Source organism: Podarcis raffonei, chromosome 8 (genome assembly GCF_027172205.1).
Source record: "Podarcis raffonei isolate rPodRaf1 chromosome 8, rPodRaf1.pri, whole genome shotgun sequence".
NCBI lineage: Eukaryota > Metazoa > Chordata > Lepidosauria > Squamata > Lacertidae > Podarcis > Podarcis raffonei.
In genome coordinates, this window is record NC_070609.1 from 8,060,530 (window position 1) to 8,079,761 (window position 19,232).

Sequence of the window (19,232 nt, forward strand, 5' to 3'; positions counted from 1 at the left end):
CGTGCGTCAGGCGAAAGAAGTAAATCAAACCGTGAGCCCAAAGGACTCGCCCAGAGGGAGGAGGTTCCCTGTTGCCCTACTGTATGAGTCACTGATCTGGCCTGGGAGACATGATTCTGCTGCGTTTTTCCTTCAGGCCCATCAATACCTCCACCCTCGATGTAGAGACACAACAAGGACTCCACTGTGGGCCAATAAATAGCCTTTCTCCCAAACAGGTCTTATACGAAGGTTGCATCCACACCATACAGTTAAAGCACTTTAAATGGTTGTGGCTTGCCGCAAAGGATTCTGGGAGCTGTAGTTTGTTAAGAGTGCAGCGCGATCTTAGGAGACCCTCTCCCATCCCCCTCTCAGAGCTACAATTCCCAGATTTTTTGAACAAGAAATCCCCCTTCCCAGGTACTCTGGGTTGCAAAGATAAGGTAAGGGGACCCCTGACCATTAGGTCCAGTCGTGACCGACTCTGGGGTTGTGGCGCTCATCTCGCTTTCTTGGCCGAGGGAGCCGCGTACAGCTTCCGGGTCATGTGGCCAGCATGACTAAGCCGCTTCTGGCGAACCAGAGCAGCGCACGGAAACGCCGTTTACCTTCCCGCCGGAGCGGTACCTATTTATCTACTTGCACTTTGATGTGCTTTGGAACTGCTAGGTTGGCAGGAGCAGGGACCGAGCAATGGGAGCTCACCCCGTTGCGGGGATTCGAACCGCCGACCTTCTGATCGGCAAGCCCTAGGCTCTGTGGTTTAACCCACAGCGCCACCCGCGTCCCATCTGCAAAGATGGTGCTCAGCAAAAGTTTTTTTAAAAAAGGGCACAGGAGTGATGAATTTATTTCACAGGGGGCTGGGAAGAGAATCCAGATGTCAACCCTCATGAACACAACTGTATGCTTGTTAGGAGATATAGTTTTGGGGAGCTGAAATGGGTTGTCCGTGTGCCCCTAAGCGAATGCGGCCCTTTTATCTGAATAGGATCCCCTGTCCCTGATCTATAGAAATCACGGGGAGCAAAGGATCCCGTTTCAAACACACAATGGCCCAGTCTTTGGGACCCAGGTTCAAAGACAGACAAAAGTCTCTTTTTGGAGGAGGAGGAGTTCAGCCAAGGAGGCCAAGGGCTCATTTCTCTGGCTCCCGCCTTGCAGAAGCCGTTGCAATAATTTAGCTGAGCCAGGATTGCTTGAAGGGAGGAGAAGGGCTGGCGGAAAGGAGCCGTGCTTCCCCCTATATTGGGGGCAGCGGGGGGATGGGAGAAGTGCCGAGCGTTCCTGGGGAAGGAATTTGGAAAAGCAGAACCCGCCTTCCTGGCTGCGCGGAGAGCATCTGGTTTTCATAAGGGGCTGGAGCTCTGAGCAAAAGGGAATATATATATGAGAGAGAGATGGACCTCAGATAGCAGTGCGGAAAAAGCAGAATTTCGTCCTGAGTTGCCCAGCGGTTATAGGACTCAAACGGGCTCGCAGGATCCAAGGCATAGCTGTCAACTTTTCCCTTTTCTCGCGAGGAATCCTATTCGGAATAAGGGAATTTCTCTTTAAAAAAGGGAAACGTTGACAGCTATGATCCAAGGATTTCCTGCTTTCGCTTTAAAGGGACGGTCCAGAATTAGAATCGCTTGGGCTGGTTTGCATACTAAAAGGACAAAAATAATATAAAAAGCTTGAGGCACAGCCCCGTTCTGCAACCAAATTAAAAGCTTCCTCTGAGCAAGTGCAGAGTGCCTTTTCCTGAAGCCACACGTTAAGCTTCAGGAATGGGGAGTTTCCAGAGAGGGGATACTATTTTCAAGCAGGCTTGAGGCCTACAGCAAAAGCCGTTTTTCTCCCCTCTTTCAGAGTTTTGGCTCTTGTTCCATCCTACCAGGCTGGACTTCTAAGTAAAGTTTCATTCCTCAGCCCATACTTGCTTACTTTCCCCCAAAGGAGATACAGTAAAGGTTTTCTTTTTCTCCTTCTCTACCCTACCACACCCCTCATTGTCAAATCCTCCTTTTTTTCTCCTCTCTCTTTCTCTCTCACACATAAATGCATTGCTGCAATGAGAGTTGTGCAAACACACTCTGTTCTTGCCTTCAGTTAAACAGATTTTGCAGGTTTTGGAAGCCAAGCAAACCCCTACAAAATCTCTTTTTCCTAAGTCAGAAGCGGGATGTGTGTGCATCATCGCAGGCCCCTCTTTGAAACAGCCTTCAGCTCTCCAAATAAAACTATCACCTGGTTCAAGAGACGAAACCCAGAGGCCATGATGTGCCCCTCTAGGTCCCTCAGAAAACCTACGCAGCTAAGCGTTTAAGCTTCATTGCCTTCTCAGCTTTATTTCTGGATCTCGGCCACAAAACTTAAGCTTTTAGGGCTGATTCATACTGGGTTTCGCCGGGATTTGGCCAGCGTTTGAGGCAGCTAACTCGTAAAATGTGAAGGGGAGACGCACGTCTCTGAAATAAAAGGAGGGGTCGGCAGCTGGACTGCTCAAGGGCCCCATTCTGCCCCCCTCCCAGTATCACCAGTGGCCTTCCCAGCTGCCGACCCAGAGACAACGCAAACATGGAGCACCAAAATCCTTTAGGAAAGGGGGGAGAGTTCCCTCCCCCCATCATCATCTTTAAAGCAATCTTCCTTTACAGGCAAGTTGTTGACCAAAAAGACATCATCCACACAAAAACAACCCCCCAAGAAACAAAACACTGAATTTTATTTACACAGAGAGAAAGGATATCTTTACAGGAATACAAGATTGGCAGTGTCAATGCAGACTCCAGAGTTTTGCAGCGAAACCCGGACTCCTGAGAAGTCAACAGTACAAAAACCATAATAAATACCTCTCCTTTAAAAATGGACGGGATTAGAAAGGGGTGGCAGCAGGGGGGGTGAGAGGGAGGGAGACCATTTTAGCGGTTTTTCGTGCAGCTGGGGAAAGAGCGTTAAGAATCATGGGCACCCCAAACTCTGTTCAAAGGCAGTGTTAACTTCCCCAGGTTTTCCCCGGGGGACGAAAATGGAGATCACTCAGTCCTGGGGTTGGAGCCGGACCAGATGTCGGGGTGTTGGGAATGTGAGGTGCATTTGAGGGGGACCTTTCTGCCGAAAGAGGGACAAAATGGCCGCCCTCCTTCACACAGTCGTCATGACTTTGAGGGAGCCCGAGCGAAAGCGCATGATCTTCTTCTTCAGCGCATGCGAGGCCTTGATCTTGACGAAGACTTTGGGCTGCCCGCCCGCCACCTTCCCCGGCCCGGAGGCCGATACGAGCTGCGGGGAGAGCTGCTGCGGCCACACCAGGCCGCCGCTCTCGTCCGTGTCGCTAGACGCCCCGCTGCTGTAGGCTGGAGGCGAGTCCCCATCGCTCAGGCTCGACTCGCTGTCGCCGTAAACAAGGCCTTCCTCCAGGCGGCACATGGGCGCTTGCCGGGCCGGCTCGGCCGAGCATTCGGAGTCGCTCCCAGCGTAGCTGTACCCCACCGGCCCGGCCGCCCGACGGCTCCGGCGCGGCTCAGCGGCGCTCCCGCTGGCGGCCTCCTCCTGGCAAATCTCCGCCGTTGAACGCCACTTGCGGTAGCCGCCGGCCACGTTGCCGTGTGGCCGCCTCGGGCGGGCCGGCTTGCTGGCGGCCTCGTCCCGCTCAGCCGTGCCGTATTTGACCCCCGGTTTGTTGAGGAGGCTGTTCTCCGACTGGGAGCGAGCCGCCTTCCTCGACCTGGGGGAGCTTTTCCGGCCGCCCCCTTTCCTCGCCACCGCCGCCTCGCCGCCGCCGTCCTCGCTGAAGCGGCATTTCTTGGGGGGCGCCGACACCCGCGGCCGCTCCCTGGGCAGCAAGGGGGCCCGTTCCGGCGACAGTTCCATGGAACGGCCCTTGGTCAGGGGAGGGGGCTTCTTTTTGCCAGGCCGCAGGGCCTGCTGCGCCCGGGGAGGCTGCTGCGCTGGGATGTAGTGGGCCTTGACCATGAGGCAGGCCCCGTCCTCAGACTCGTAGGAGGCCAGGTCCTGGTTGCTGCCAGGGGCCGCTCTGTCGTCTCTATCCAGCAGCGGGGACGATGGGTAGGCTCCTTCATACTGGTCAGCGGACGGAGGTCTCATATGGGCCAAGGCCTGCAGCTTGGGGGGCTTCTTGAGGCTGGCGTGGGGCGGGCTGTAGTCCTCAGAGGCTGCTTTGGCCGCCAGCGTCCTCTCGGCCGCGGCATCCCACGAGGACCAGATCCGCGTGGCTGCGGCGGCCCCGCCTTCATGGCCGCAGGGCGAAGGGGTGCTGCTGCCCCTCTCCATGGCCGGAGGGTGTTTGCGTTCAGCCGGTGGGGGGAGAAGCTCCAGAGGCCTCTTGCACAGGCTGTTTTGCCTGGCCACCGCGCCTTTGGAGGGCGGCTCCGAACCCAGGCTCGTCCGGGGCTTGCTACCCCTCACCAGCTGGCTGCGGCGGCGGACGAGCCGGGAAATGTAGCTCTCCACTTTGTGGCAGTGCGAGGCGGCGGCTTCCGAGTAGAACTGGAACTCGCCGCCGTAGGCATCCAGGCCCCCGTCCCCGTCTGCGGGGTAGGCCTGGGAGGCGGCTGAAGAGAAAGCGGGGTCTTCGTAGAGGTGGCTCCGCAGCAAGGGGTTCTGCAGGGCCACGGCGTGGAGAGGGCTGGGGTACAGGAAAGGGTCTGGCGGGTAGCCGGGGGGCTCTTCGGCGTAGTCATGGGAACTGGAGTAGGGGGCAGAGAAGGAGCGGGGCACTGTGCTCCGATGGGGCCCGTCTTTGCTGCTGTTGCCCACATCGCCTGGGAACCGAGGCAGGAAGAAAAGGAGAGAGAGAGAGAGGCAGAGAGAGAGAGAGAGAGGTTGGCTGAAATTCTCTGGCCACATTGCCGTCCTACATTTAAAAAGTGCCATGATGCCATTTTAAACATGGCTTCCCCCAAAGGATTCTGGGAGCAGTAGTTTGTTGAGGGTGCTAGCAGCTGTTAGGAGACACCCTACACCCAACCACCATTCCCCTCCCAAAACTACAATTCCCTGTTCCATATGAAGAGGGATTAATTGCTAAAGCACTCTGGGAATTTAAGCTTAGCAGGGGGTCTCCTAACCGCTCTCAGCACCCTCAACAAACTACTGCTCCCAGAATTCTTTGGGGGAAACCATGACAATTTAAAGTGGTGTGATTTCGGATGTGTCACCTGCCTTTTTATTTATTTATGATTTTCAGTTTTATACATTTCAATAGTTTTACAGTCATTTCAACATTTCAAAACTTGACTTCCTTCCCCCTCCTTTTGCGGTTCCTTAAATTTATTTTAAATATTCTCTGCATATCCAAATTAACTTAATTTCCTCATTTATTCATCTACTTTAAATATATTCTCTTACAAAACTGCAGGTTATTACAATAATCCTGCCAATGTTCTTGTCTGTTTACAGTTTGTTTGTAAATATTCAATAAACCATTTCCATTCCTTTATTAAAAGTTTGTTATCTTGATTTCGTATTTTTCTGGTAAGTTTTGCCATTTCTGCATATTCCATAAGTTTTTGTATCCATTCTTCTTCTGCTGGGAATTTTTCTTCTTCCCACTTTTGAGTAAGTAACATTCTTGACGCTGTAGTCACATACATGAATAAATTTCTATACCGTTTGGGTAGTTCTGTCCCTATAATTCCCAAAAGGAAAGCTTTTGGGTTTTTGTTTTTTTTTAACAAACGTTATTTTAAACATCTATTTCAGTTCATTATATATCATTTCCCAGTAAGCTTGTATCACTTGCCTTGGGCGTCATCTACACTATACCTTTAAAACAGGACCATGGACGCTCAGGTTGCAAACGTGATCTGTGTGGAATGCATGTTCACAACCCGCAGCTTCCACAACCCGCAGCGGTGCGTCTGTGCATGCACGGGTTGCGATTCGGTGCTTCTGTGCATGTGCGACCCCCGAAACCCACAAGTAACCCATTCTAGTTTCGGCGGGTCCGTAACCTGAAAAAACGCAACCTGAAGCGTCTGTAACCCAAAGTATGACTGTATTGTGCCACTTTGAACAGTCCTGGCTGCCCACCCCCCCAGAATCCTGGGAGGGGTACGTTTTCAGGGTGCTGAAAACTATTAGGAGACCCCCCCCTATTATTCTCAGAGGGGTACAATTCTCAGAGTGATTTAACAGTCAGTCCCCCTTTGCAGGGAACTCTGGGAATGTGGGGGTGTCTCCTTGCAACTCTCAGTCCCTTTAAAAAACTACAGTTCCCAGAATTCCTGGGGGGGGGGCCAGGACTGCTTTAAAGTGGTATCATGGTGCTTTAAAAGTTGTGACCTGACTTCCACACAGGTTATGCCTCAGAAGCCCCCACCTTCCAATACCCTCCTTCCGCTGCCCCTTACTCACCCACGGACTTGGGGCGCTCATTGGCATAGCCCAGACGGGACTCAGGTCGGCCGATCCGGGAGTAGGACCCTGAGGTGGACGGGAAACCAGAAGAGGAGTCCCCAAACCCGGAGGCAGGAGAATCGGAGGCCACCACCGACTGCGCCCCCTCGTAGAAACCTGGTGGGATAAATGGGCATTGTTATGTACTGAGTTGAATAGGATCCAAACTGCAGCAATCTGATTGGTCCTAGAACAATAGGATCCAGAATGCAGCAGTCTGATTGGTCCTAGAACAATAGGATTCAGAATGCAGCAGTCTGATTGGTCCGCAGGAGCCACCCAATCCAACTCCAGGTGGAAGTGAATCCGCAGCCTGATTGGCCTACAGGAGAATCCTGGAATTAGCCAATCATGTGGGGCGCATTGTGTAAATAATGTATATAAAGCAGACATTCTAGAACTTCCATTCCTCCTCACCACTATGAGCTGAATAAAGAGCATAAAATCCACTCTCGACTCCGAGTATATTGCAGGCATCTAGGATTATCCTTTTGCCTCGCGCCCCGCCCCCCAACATCCTCTACTTGCCAGCCTAGCAGAGGGGCTGGCTGGCCTTATTGCAAGCAGGCCCAGCAGTGGGGTGGGTGAGGGTCAAGTTATTTGGCTGACCTTTGCGGAGCCTGGAAGGGAAGGCGCAGACCCCTTCCCTAAAAACGGTCTGTGACCAAGAAGAGAGCATTTATTCGGGGCAAAGCAACAGGCCAACAATAGGGAAGCGACCAGGGGGCTGCAGTTGTGGGGTGGGGCTTTTCCCCTTACCTGAACTGGGCCAGCTGTCCGTCTCGCCTGCCTCCCCGCAGGTCTTCTCAGGGTATAGTCTCAGCAGCCCCAGCTGCTGCTCCAGCTCCCACATCAAACCAGGAAGGGCATCCTGCAAAAAAAGCAGCAGCAGAGAAAATAAAAGAGGCTCGAAGAATCAGGGATTTAGGATGCACAAAAAGTCCGCCCCACCCCATCTGGATCTCTGCACAACTGCCACATGGCCACAGACCAAGACACGTGATGTGGTCTTTGCGGAGAAAACCACAGCATGCTTTCCCTTAAAAAATAAATAAACACAGCGATCTAGTCCTCATCGTTGCACACAAACAAGGAACAATAAGGGTTGTGGTTTTTTTGCGGGGGTGTTGCAAATGTGTACAACTGATGGAACAACTGATTGGTTCAAAATTGGGAAAGGAGTACGACAAGGCTGTATATTGTCTCCCTGCTTATTTAACTTATATGCAGAATTCATCATGCGAAAGGCTGGGCTGGATGAATCCCAAGCCGGAATTAAGATTGCCGGAAGAAATATCAACAACCTCAGATATGCAGATGACACAACATTGGTGGCAGAAAGTGAGGAGGAATTAAAGAACCTTTTAATGAGGGTGAAAGAGGAGAGCGCAAAATATGGTCTGAAACTCAACATCAAAAAAACGAAGATCATGGCCACTGGTCCCATCACCTCCTGGCAAATAGAAGGGGAAGAAATGAAGGCAGTGGGAGATTTTACTTTATTGGGCTCCATGATCACTGCAGATGGTGACAGCAGCCACGAAATTAAAAGATGCCTGCTTCTTGGGAGAAAAGCAGTGACAAACCTAGACAGCATCTTAAAAAGCAGAGACATCACCTTGCCAACAAAGGTCCGTATAGTTAAAGCTATGGTTTTCCCAGTAGTGATGTACGGAAGTGAGAGCTGGACCATAAAGAAGGCTGATCGCCAAAGAATTGATGCTTTTGAATTCTGGTGCTGGAGGAGACTCTTGAGAGTTCCATGGACTGCAAGAAGATCAAACCTATCCATTCTTAGGGAAATCAGCCCTGAGTGCTCACTGGAAGGACAGATCCTGAAGCTGAGGCTCCAATACTTTGGCCAGCTCATGAGAAGAGAAGACTCCCTGGAAAAGACCCTGATGTTGGGAAAGATGGAGGGCACAAGGAGAAGGGGACGACAGAAGACGAGATGGTGGGACAGTGTTCTCGAAGATACCAGCATGAGTTTGACCAAACTGCGGGAGGCAGTGGAAGACAGGAGTGCCTGGCGTGTTCTGGTCCAGGGGGTCACGAAGAGTCGGAGACGACTAAACAACAACAACATATCTCCTTGGTTGCATTTTGTAGCACTAGAGAAGAAGCTGAATCTGGAGGGACCCCATGGCAGGCTTCTCACCAAACTTGGCACAACCCGAACGATTGGTCCCCCGCTACCGTTTCTCCTTGTGAGATTTTTCGGGGAGTCTCAGACGTTTTCCCCAAAGCTTGTTGCAACTGGGCTAATCCCTGCTGGTCCAAGCAGCAGATGTGGGGTTGGTGGAAGGGAACAGGGAAGGCTGGCGCATGCCAGGGGAAAATGTCGCTTTTTTCAGCAAACAAACTCTTTGCCCTATTTCCAAAGCAGGGTAAACTCCCCTACTGAATCCTCAGTTTCTGGTCTCTGCGTAGCACTGCGCTCCAAACCTAAGAAGTAAGGAGAGCTAAGAGTGCCCCTGAGCAGGTGCAAAGTGCATTTCCCTAACCATGCAACATCTAGACAGGTTTCAGTGGCACAGCAACGGCTAAGGTTGTGGAACCAACCCTGGCTTTTTCCGTTGAACTGTCAGGTAGTGTTTGATTTGGGAGAACTCTCGCTTTTTAAAATTTAACCTGTATTTTAAATTGGTTTTTTTCCCTATTATGTTTTTTACTGTAATTTTACTGGTTAGCTGCCCTGAGCCCGGCTCTGGCCAGGGAGAGCGGGGTATAAATAAAAATTTTAAAATAAAATAAATAAATATAAATCCATAAATAGCAACACCCTAGTGGTCCCGGGCCCTAAGGAAGTTAGATTGGCTTCAACCAGAGCCAGGGCCTTTTCAACTCTGGCCCCGGCCTGGTGGAACGCTCTGCCTCATGAGACCAGGGCCCTGCAGGATCCGATTTCTTTCCGCAGGGCCTGTAAGAGTTGTTCCGCCTGGCCTTTGGCTTGGAGCCAATTTGATTCCCTCCCTCTCTTTCTTTTTTCTTTTCCTTCTCCTCCTGTGATAAGGCTACAATTTAGTATTTTAATGTTTCAATATTTTAACGTTGTATTTTAATTTTGTTTTTAAGTTGTAATCATTCAACTTGTTTTTATTATTGCTTGTTAGCCGCTCTGAGCCCGGCCCTGGCTGGGGAGGGCGGGGTATAAATAAATAATAAATTATTATTATTATTATTATTATTATTATTATTATTATTATTATTACCCAAGACCCTGGTGCCATGCTCAAGGGAGACATTATTGAGCTAGATGAAGAAAATGCAAGACAACTTCTTATGCTTAGACCTCCTTCACTGCAGCAAAACAGTGAGCCGGCTGAACTATTCTTCCTTTTTCCTAGCATGTGACTTCTGGAGTGCGTGTCCCCTCCTTTGAGAAAAGCGAGAGATCTCCTCCCGAATTCGTGCAGCAAAGGGTGGAATCAGCAAGGGGGACCCCCCGCTGCCAACAAATGGGGTCAGAAGTCCAACTGCACACACAAACACGCCACCTTTGTAGACAGCTGGAACTTGAACCCCAGGCACCAGGAGAGGGGTGTGTGTTTGTGTGTGTGTTTGTGTATAGAAGCACAGGCTGGGAAGGGGAAGGAAATTGAGTGGGCTACAGGGTGACATTTGACCGCTAGGCAGATGGGTGCGCAGAGGACAAAAAGGACTCATTTAAGAGTGTCACTCAAACTCCGTTCTGGAAACAAAGGGGCAAAATTCTCACCGCGCCAAAGGAAAAGGAGAATGTGTGTGTGTGTGTGTGTGTGTGTGTGTGTGTGTGTGTGTGAGAGAGAGAGAGAGAGAGAGAGAGAGAGAGAGAGAGAGGTGCATTCACCCCATTCATTTATACTTCAACTAGTAGTTATGGCTTGCCCCAAAGAATTCTGGGAGCTGTTACTGGGAGCTGGGTGCTGCTGAGATTTGTTAGGAGACCCACCTGCTCCCCTCTCAGAGCTATAATTCCTAGAGTTCCTTGTGAAAAGGCATTGGCTGTGAAACGACTCTGGGAATTGTAGTTCTGGGAGGAGAACAGGGTTCTCCTTAGCAACTCCCAACACCCTTCACCAAAGACAGCTCCCAGAATCCTTTGGGGAGCGGGGAAGCCATGGCTGGTTAAAGTGGGATCACAGTGCTCTGCAAAATGATAATAATGATGATAATTATTATTATTATTATTAACCCTAGGCACTCCTGGTGCCTGGGGTTCAAGTTCCAGCTGTCTACAAAGGTGGCGTGTTTGTGTGTGCAGTTGGACTTCTGACCCCATTTGTTGGCAGCGGGGGGTCCCTCTTGCTGATAATTATGATAATAATAATAATAATAATAATTATTATTATTATTATTATTATTATTATTATTATTTATACCCTGCCCATCTGGCTGGGTTTCCCCAGCCACTCTGGGCGGCTTCCAACAAAATATTAAAATTGTGCTCAGAAACGTACTGGGAGCCCATGTAGATCTTTCAAGACCGGTGTTATGTGGTCTATTATTATTACTATTATTATTATTACTATTATTACTATTATTACTATTATTATTTTATTTGTACGTGGCCCATCTAACTGGGTTGCCCCAGCCACTCTGGGCAGCTCCCAATAGAATATTAAAAACATGATAAAAGTGTTTTTTGTGGCTCGGAATGAGGATTAAACAAATGAATGGAGAACTCTATGCAAGAGGGCTGTGGTTTCCTCTTGCCAACTGTTACGTACTGAGTTGAATAAGATCCAAAATGCAGCAGTCTGATTGGTCCTAGAACAATAGGATCCAGAATGCAGCAGTCTGATTGGTCCACAGGAGCCACCCAATCCAGCTCCAGGTGGAAGTGAATCCGCAACCTGATTGGCCTACAGGTGAATCCCGGAATTAGCCAATCACGTGTGTAAATAATGTATTTAAAGCAGACATTCTGGGGGAACTTCCATTCCTCCTCACCACTATGAGCTGAATAAGGAGTATGAAATCCACTCTCAACTCCGAGTATATTTCACCAACCATTCCACATGCCAACACCAAGGGCAAGTGCAAGGAATTGTGGGGCAATAAACCACAGCACCCTTTGAGTGCAGAGAGCAGTTTGGCATCTGTTGTTGGTTTGATGGGTTTTTGTTTTTTTTTGGACTAGGGGGAGGTTGAGGTTTTGTTTATTTGCTAATCAGTGGGTCAGAGTATTGCTTTGTTTACTATTTAACAATTCCTTGATACTATTTGTAGGAGTGGTATTTCCTCCCCATGAGTGTTACATTATATGTTATCTTGACAGCTCAGCCGGTAGAGCAGGACGCTCTTAATCTCAGCGTCCGTGGGTTTGAGCCCCACATCGGGCAAAAGGATTCCTGAGTTTCAGGGGGTCTGACTATTGTCATCTTGTCCAATGATGTCATGTTCAACTAGACACACGGAAGGAGGCAAAAAAGAGCAAGTTTGGCAGGGATGGGAAGCCCTTCACGCTTTGCGATGCAAGTTTGGAAGGGGGGAGGGAGAGCGCCCTAAATGTAGCTCACCTAATCTGCATGATTGCAGCAGCCCGTTTTGAACGCTGTGCAAATTAGCCGGGAGGCAGATTTCAGAAAGTGGCAGAGACAGCAAGCCAACAGGCCAATTTGAAATCTGCATGCATTTGAATGAATTAGCACATATGCATTTTGAACCACAGACAGAGGAAATCGCCTTACAATGCACGGTAGACCATTGGTCCATTCCTACACCAGGGAAGAGGTGCCTCAGACCAGGGGAATAAATGCTGGCCTTCTAGGTTTTACTATCTGGGTTTTAGGTCTCTGCCCCAGGGCATGCAGCTGGCAGCTAAATAAATAACCACTAAGAAAAGGCAAAGGTGGCGTTAAACAGCAACTTCTGCACCTTGCCAACTTGCTCTTGCCAACCTGGGGTGGCAAGAGTTTTCGGATATGCTCTGCCCTGGGGTGAAATACAATCTGGTTTGCATTTAAAGGCAAATCTACCTAATCTGGCTTTTCCAAAATTTTATGCAAACTGGAACACAATCCACCCATTGAAATTCACGCTTCTCTAAATTTTGCAATGTCATTCTCCAGACGAGTAGCGTGTACAAAAATCCATCTGCTAGGGTAAAGCGCTCATACTTAAAATGTATATATCAGTGAAAATAACTAACTAAAATGCCTGATGTCGGGGGAAATGGCTTTGCAAAAATGGGTAAATTAGGAGAAATTTGCACCAAAATGCTGTTGAATTTTCAGGAGGACCTGCTGATGTGGAAACATGAAAATATGAACTTAAGACGGGATAAATGAGAAACCAAGAGAAATTGAAACTTACAGATCTGCCCAACTCCAAGTCCCACCTCAAACGAATAGGGGTACCATTTTCTGGTAGGCTCACATACTGGCAAAATCAGGCTGAATAATAAAAACTGTGATGCAACAAACGTATTCCCCTTCTCCTGCAAAATTGGAGTTTTTGCAGTAAGGAAAGTGATGGTGTAGCCTTATTGGAGTTCACCGATTGGGTCTGCGTTGCTCCCGGACAGGAGGAAGGAAGTCAAATGACAGCGAGGTTGATTCAAAGAAAGAGTTTATTCTGCTCTCTGGATAGCAGAAGACACTTGCGTGGTTGGTCCACAGCAAGTCCAAAGAAATCAGAGATTACATGCAGTATATATATCCTCCAGACACCCTCTCCCTCCTTCCCCAGAAATCCAACCACGTCAGCCTATACACTCAGGTTGACATCACATGTGTTCCTGCTCTGGTATTCTTAACCATAAAAGGGTATTCCTTCCTGTACGTCTGACCATAAAAGGATATTCCTGTTCCTACTCTTATCTTGGAGCAAGAGGTCACCATCTCCAAGAACACACTCTGGCGCTGTTCCCAGACTAGGTCTATGCGTCAGTGTGGTCAGGACATAAGATAAGACCTAGACGTGTCATCCCTGTTCTACTGGTACAGTCAAGGTCATCCTTGCTGTGACTGATAAAGGAGAGAGCTGTGTTCTTGTTATGCATTTGCTCAACGGCTCAAGTTTATGCATTTTAGAAATGCTATGAAGAAAAGGGGGGGTGAGTCAGTTTTAAACTCACTGCACAGAAACCCATTCCTTCAAAGGGGAAACCCGCTGAAAAGCGTGACCTAATATTTGCTTGATGTGATGTCAGTGCATTTGGCTGTTAACCAGAAGGCTGGTGGTTTGGGTTCACCCAGGGATGGCTGTGGGCAAGATTCCTGCATTGCGGGGGTTGGACTAGATAACTCTCAGGGTCCCTTGCAGCTCAACAATTCTATGATTCCCCACCAACAAATGGGGATGAATACTAACTAAATAGCCAACATTGCATGAAGTTTGAGGAGAGGTTAGACAAACAAATCAGGATGAGCGCCCAGTAAGCAGGTTGTGTGGAAACAGCCCCTGAAGCCCCTAACATTGAACCACTTATTCACAAGGGTCTAATCTGTGACCACTGACAGGTTGTGCATCTGTAGCAGTGACCAGAGGAGCAGTGACTGCTGGGAGAAGCGCCCTGGTGCATCTGCGGCGGCACAACCAGACGCCTTCATTTGCCCCTGCTGCCACAAAACATGTATCTCCCACAGCTTTCAAAATTCGCCAGCCGCATTTTGCATCTGGCTATCGGCCACTGGCGACCAAGTGAAGTTGCCCGGGCACCAGGATGGCGCCCGACGTCTCCACCACCTGGAGGTTGCGTGCCTGGGGATCCTCGGATCTGGACTGTTTTCACACATGAGCGATCCGTCTTGTAGAATTCTATCCATTTTATCTGCACAGTCAAAACGAATTTCAGGAACCGAAAAGTCGGGTTGAAAAATACGACTTCCGAGCGGTCTGTCCCCAAAATGGCAACTGGACATTCCATTTTGGCGACCGTAACCCTGGCAAGTAGAAGGGGAAGAAATGGAGGCAGTGAGAGATTTTACTTTCTTGGGCTCCACGATCACTGCAGATGGTGACAGCAGCCACGAAATTAAAAGACGCCTGCTCCTTGGGAGAAAAGCAATGACAAACCTAGACAGCATCTTAAAAAGCAGAGACATCACCTTGCCAACAAAGGTCTGTATAGTTAAAGCTATGGTTTTCCCAGTAGTGATGTATGGAAGTGAAAGCTGGACCATCAAGAAGGCTGATCGCCAAAGAATTGATGCTTTTGAATTCTGGTGCTGGAGGAGACTCTTGAGAGTCCCATGGACTGCAAGAAGATCAAACCTATCCATTCTGAAGGAAATCAGCCCTGAGTGCTCACTGGAAGGACAGATCCTGAAGCTGAGGCTCCAATACTTTGGCCACCTCATGAGAAGAGAAGGCTCCCTGGAAAAGACCCTGATGTTGGGAAAGATGGGGGGCACAAGGAGAAGGGGATGACAGAGGACGAGATGGTGGGACAGTGTTCTTGAAGCTACCAGCATGAGTTTGACCAAACTGCGGGAGGCAGTGGAAGACAGGAGGGCCTGGCGTGCTCTGGTCCAGGGGGTCACGAAGAGTCGGACAGGACTAAACGACTAAACAACAACAACCCTGGTTTAAGGAGCCTTTTGGCGCCTAGCTTATATATCTGAGTTTCTAACACTGTTCTGCCGTTTCAGCCTCTACAGCCACAGCAGGCGCTGTGATTCCCCAACGGTTTGACTTCACCCCCAAAGGCGAACTCCTATATTGTCTCCCGAGACAGACGGATGCCAACCAAGCTACCGATGGTCCAATGGGCAGGTCCTTGAAGTCCTTCTGTCAATCAACACCGGCTACCAACACTCAAGGACCCTCTATGAATCTCACCGGAGACAGAAGATGACTTTGGTTCCAGCGCAGCAGTAGTGGAAGCCTGCCTTATTCCCCATAGCAAATGGATTTCCACCCATGTAAAATTTACCGGTATTTTCCTCTGATCTCCTCTCGCCTAGCCCCAGCCGCTGTTCTTATGCCTATAAATTTCTAATCCCTCCTGGAATCCTGTTAAGCTCAAAGCTATCTGGCTGGTAAGACGCGCCAATACCCACAAACATTTAAATCTGCGCAAAGGAGGTTTTGCACAAGCCAATTGCCGGCGGGGCTTTGCACGAAAAACACTGCGTGAAAGCTGCATCCCATGATGATCAAGACCAGAGGTCAGCAAGCTTTTCCAGCTGTGGGCCGGTCCACCGTCCCTCAGACCATGTGGGGGGCCGGACTATATTTTGAAAAAAAATAATAATGAACAAATTCCTATGCCCGACAAATAACCCAGAGATGCATTTTGAATAAAAGGACACATTCTACTCATGTAAAAACACGCTGATTCCCGGACCATCTGTGGGCCAGATTGAGAAGGCGATTGGGCCGGATCCGGCCCCTGGGCCTAAGGTTGCCTACCCCAGATCAAGACCCTTTTTCAAGGCTGGATCTCTGCCAGATCTTTGCAAGCAACGAGGCACGGACCACAACGTCGCCGGCTGGACTTGGGAACTGCCTCCATTGCTCTCCTTGTCTGGAATATCAGAGCAGATATAAAAACAATGGGTTGCTTCTGGGCCGCCAAGTCATTTAAGCCCCAGAAACAACTGGGATCAGCTGGAAAATGAAGCAAGCTACTTTAGTCCATTAAAAAAAAAATGTATTGCAGTTCTGGGAGAGGTGAGATGGGCACTGGAATTAGGGTGAATTGAGGAACTGAGTGGCACGCAGCTGCCTAATTTAAAGCGATCATAGGTTATGCGTTTCCCGATTGCAAAAATAAATATAAAAATAAGAGGGGGCTGCAAAACACACACACACACACACACACACACACACTTTTGCCCGCCAGTCAAATTTAAATCTAACCTACTTTTCACCTAGCACAGTTGTGGAGATTATTCCAGCTGCAGCTATTATAATCAGGCGAGCATCCCTCAAGGGAACGGACTGGATAACTTCAAAGCCAGAGACTTTAGAGGCGGGGGGGAAATCCCATTTGCTCTGCTGTGAGTTTATTCCTTTTGGCAAGGCAAGCCTAGTATTAGACCGGCCTCTCTCTTTTACAATCCCGCTCCTAATCAGGCCACTTCTTGCCGTAAAGTGGTCATATCGCATGCTCTCCAACATTTCCTTGATGAAAAGAGGGACATTCTAGTCTGTATCAGGATGTGTCCTATACACATCAACATTGGTCACTTTGAGCCAATTGCAACCTCTCCACTGAACCTGCCTCACAGGATTGTTGTAAATAAAAAAATGTGTGAGGGGTTGGGGTCATGTACAACACCTTCCACAGATAAATGGAATGAAATAAAATGGTGCCTGGAAGCTTCCTTGAGTCCTTGTCAGGCGAAAATGCAGGAGATAAATTATTATTAGGGATGCGGGTGGTGCTGTGGGTTAAACCACAGAGCCTAGGACTTGCTGATCAGAAGGTCGGCGGTTCGAATCCCCGCGACGGGGTGAGCTCTCGTTGCTCGGTCCCTGCTCCTGCCAACCTAGCAGTTCGAAAGCACATCAAAGTGCAAGTAGATAAATAGGTACCACTCCGGCGGGAAGGTAAACGGCGTTTCCGTGCGCTGCTCTGGTTCGCTAGAATGGCTTAGTCATGCTGGCCACATGACCCGGAAGCTGTACGCCGGCTCCCTTGGCCAATAAAACAAGATGAGCGCCGCAGTCCCAGAGTCGGCCACGACTGGACCTAATAGTCAGCGGCCCCTTTACCTTTTTAAATTATTATTATTAAACTGTGAGAATGAACAGGAACTTAGAGACTAAATCCTATTGAACTCAGTGGGACTTAGTTCTGAGTAAAAATGCTTAGTAGGCAGACTTACTTCATTCCCCAAAAATTTGAGAACCGAAACACAGCCATCTTTGGACATCTTTGGCAGTCATCTGAATTTTGCAGTGCAGTTCTCCAGCCACATAATGTGTCCAAAAATGTATGTATCAGGGTAAAGCATGCATAAAAGTGCATATAATAGTGAAAATAGCATCCAGAAATGCACTATACTAGGAAAAATTGCTTTGCAAAAAAAAAAAGTGTGTCTTAGGAAAAATTGGATACAAACATGAATCTATTAGGAGAAACTCAGGCTAAGATGTGGGTGAATTTTCAAGAGGACTTTTTTATTTATTTATCACAAACGGATGTGGAAATGTTGGCATCTGAGCTGAGGAGTGGAAAAACGAGAATCTGAGTGAAAGCAAATTGGATAGGTTCACCCTTCTAAGAAGTTCCCTGCGAAGATTATGGCTGCAGGGAGGGAATAACACCTCTCTGCACCCTAATGAAAAAAACTACAGTTCCCAGAATTCTTTGGGGGAACCTATGGCCGTTAGAACTGGTATACCATAAATTTATGGTGTGAATGTGGCTTTGCACCGCAATCTTCAAAATCCGAAGTTGGCAACGGCACCCCAAATTCAAAAGCATGAGGGACAGAACCTTGGGAATTTGATTTTTTTAAAAACGGAAGGCGGCGTTTTCCTCCAGTTTGTTGCGTTTCGCGCCAGGGCCTCGCACAGCAAACAGCTCCTGCGGCAAGAGCCCAGAGTTAGTGGCACACAATCAGCACAATGATGGCAGTTTCGCCTCTGTGCTTCTCCTAATGAAAGGCCCTATTGGAATTCCGGCTGAGGGAGCTGCCATCCTTCGCGACCCACTGCCAAGAGGCGGCGGCGGGTGTCGGTGGGGAGAGCAGAAAGAGGGAGAAAAGCCCATAAAATCTTGTTGGTTAGAAGCTAGGCTCCTGGTTTGTTTTTTTTCCTGAAGGAAAGTGATGCTTGAACGGTTACGTCTGGCTTCCTGAGCTGAAAGGCAAGGAGATGGAAAAGAAAGAGGCAGCAAAAGATTTCTCTCTCTCTCTCTCGTTCTCCGTTTTAAAGACCTCACAGACTGTTTTCGTTTCCCCCCACATCGCCATTTCTGAAACATTCTTATTTCTGAGTGGTTTAGAAGAACAGGAGCCTGTGATCTGTGGGATTGAGTGTAGGCATGTTTGAACATTTTCAAGGATTGTATGAAATGTATGTTTGTATATTCACAATATGTGTGTATTAATGCTGAATTATTTTAACAATAAAAACTTTTCAAAAATAATAATAATAGAAGAACAGGAGCCTGGAATTGTACACCAAATTAAGTCAGGAACAAACATGAAAAACGGACCTATTTTCATAGCTAGGACTCTACTTCTACCTGCTAGATTAAGAGACTCAGCAATAGGCCTGTTGTCCAGTTGATTTAGAACCCAAGGTGGTATTCTTTTCTTTAACAAACATACAAACATCGTAAAAAATGGACCCACAATTTGAGGGGTTTTGCCCTGTGTGGTGCCTTAGATCCCAACTGCACTGTGCATTTAAAGCAGAACTGTACCGCTTTAAACAGTTGCGGTTTCCCCCAAAGCATCTTGGAGAATTGTAGTCTGCTCAGGGCGCTGAGAGCTGTTCCTGTTCTCCTTGCAGAGCTACATTTCCCAGAGCGGTTAAACAATCAAAGCTTCTTTGCAGAGAACCATGGAATTTGCAACTGAGTCGAAAGAGATTCTTTCAAAGACTAGAAGGAGAAGGAGGGAAACAGAGTTGGGGGCAAGAGTTTGGGACCAAACCAATGTCCATCTCCCTCCCCCTTGAAAAACAAAAACAAACACCCCAAATAATAATAATAATCTACCTATTATTATTATTATTATTATTATTATTATTATTATTATTTATTTGTACCCCACCCATCTGGCTGGGTTTCCCCAGCCACTCTGGGCGGCTTCCACAAATACCAAAAATACACTAATATCTCATACATTAAAAACTTCCCTGAACAGGGCTACCTTAAGATGTCTTCTGAATGTCAGGTAGTTGTTTATCTCTTTGACATCTGATGGGAGGGTGTTCTACAGGGAGGGCGCCACTACCAA

General features: G+C 48.5%; 1 protein-coding gene across 1 annotated transcript in view; it reads right to left on the minus strand.

The window, feature by feature from the left end:
- Positions 1–2,670: 2,670 nt before the first annotated feature.
- DACT3 (dishevelled binding antagonist of beta catenin 3) overlaps positions 2,671–19,232 on the minus strand; it is a 42,488-nt gene continuing 25,926 nt past the window's right edge. Inside the window, exons 2-4 of the mRNA XM_053401885.1 lie at positions 7,147–7,258; positions 6,346–6,504; positions 2,671–4,751 (exon numbers count right to left, since the gene is read on the minus strand). Coding sequence (XP_053257860.1) covers positions 3,112–4,751; positions 6,346–6,504; positions 7,147–7,258 — 1,911 coding nt within the window. The 3' untranslated portion in view covers positions 2,671–3,111. The remainder of the gene's footprint in view (positions 4,752–6,345; positions 6,505–7,146; positions 7,259–19,232) is intronic.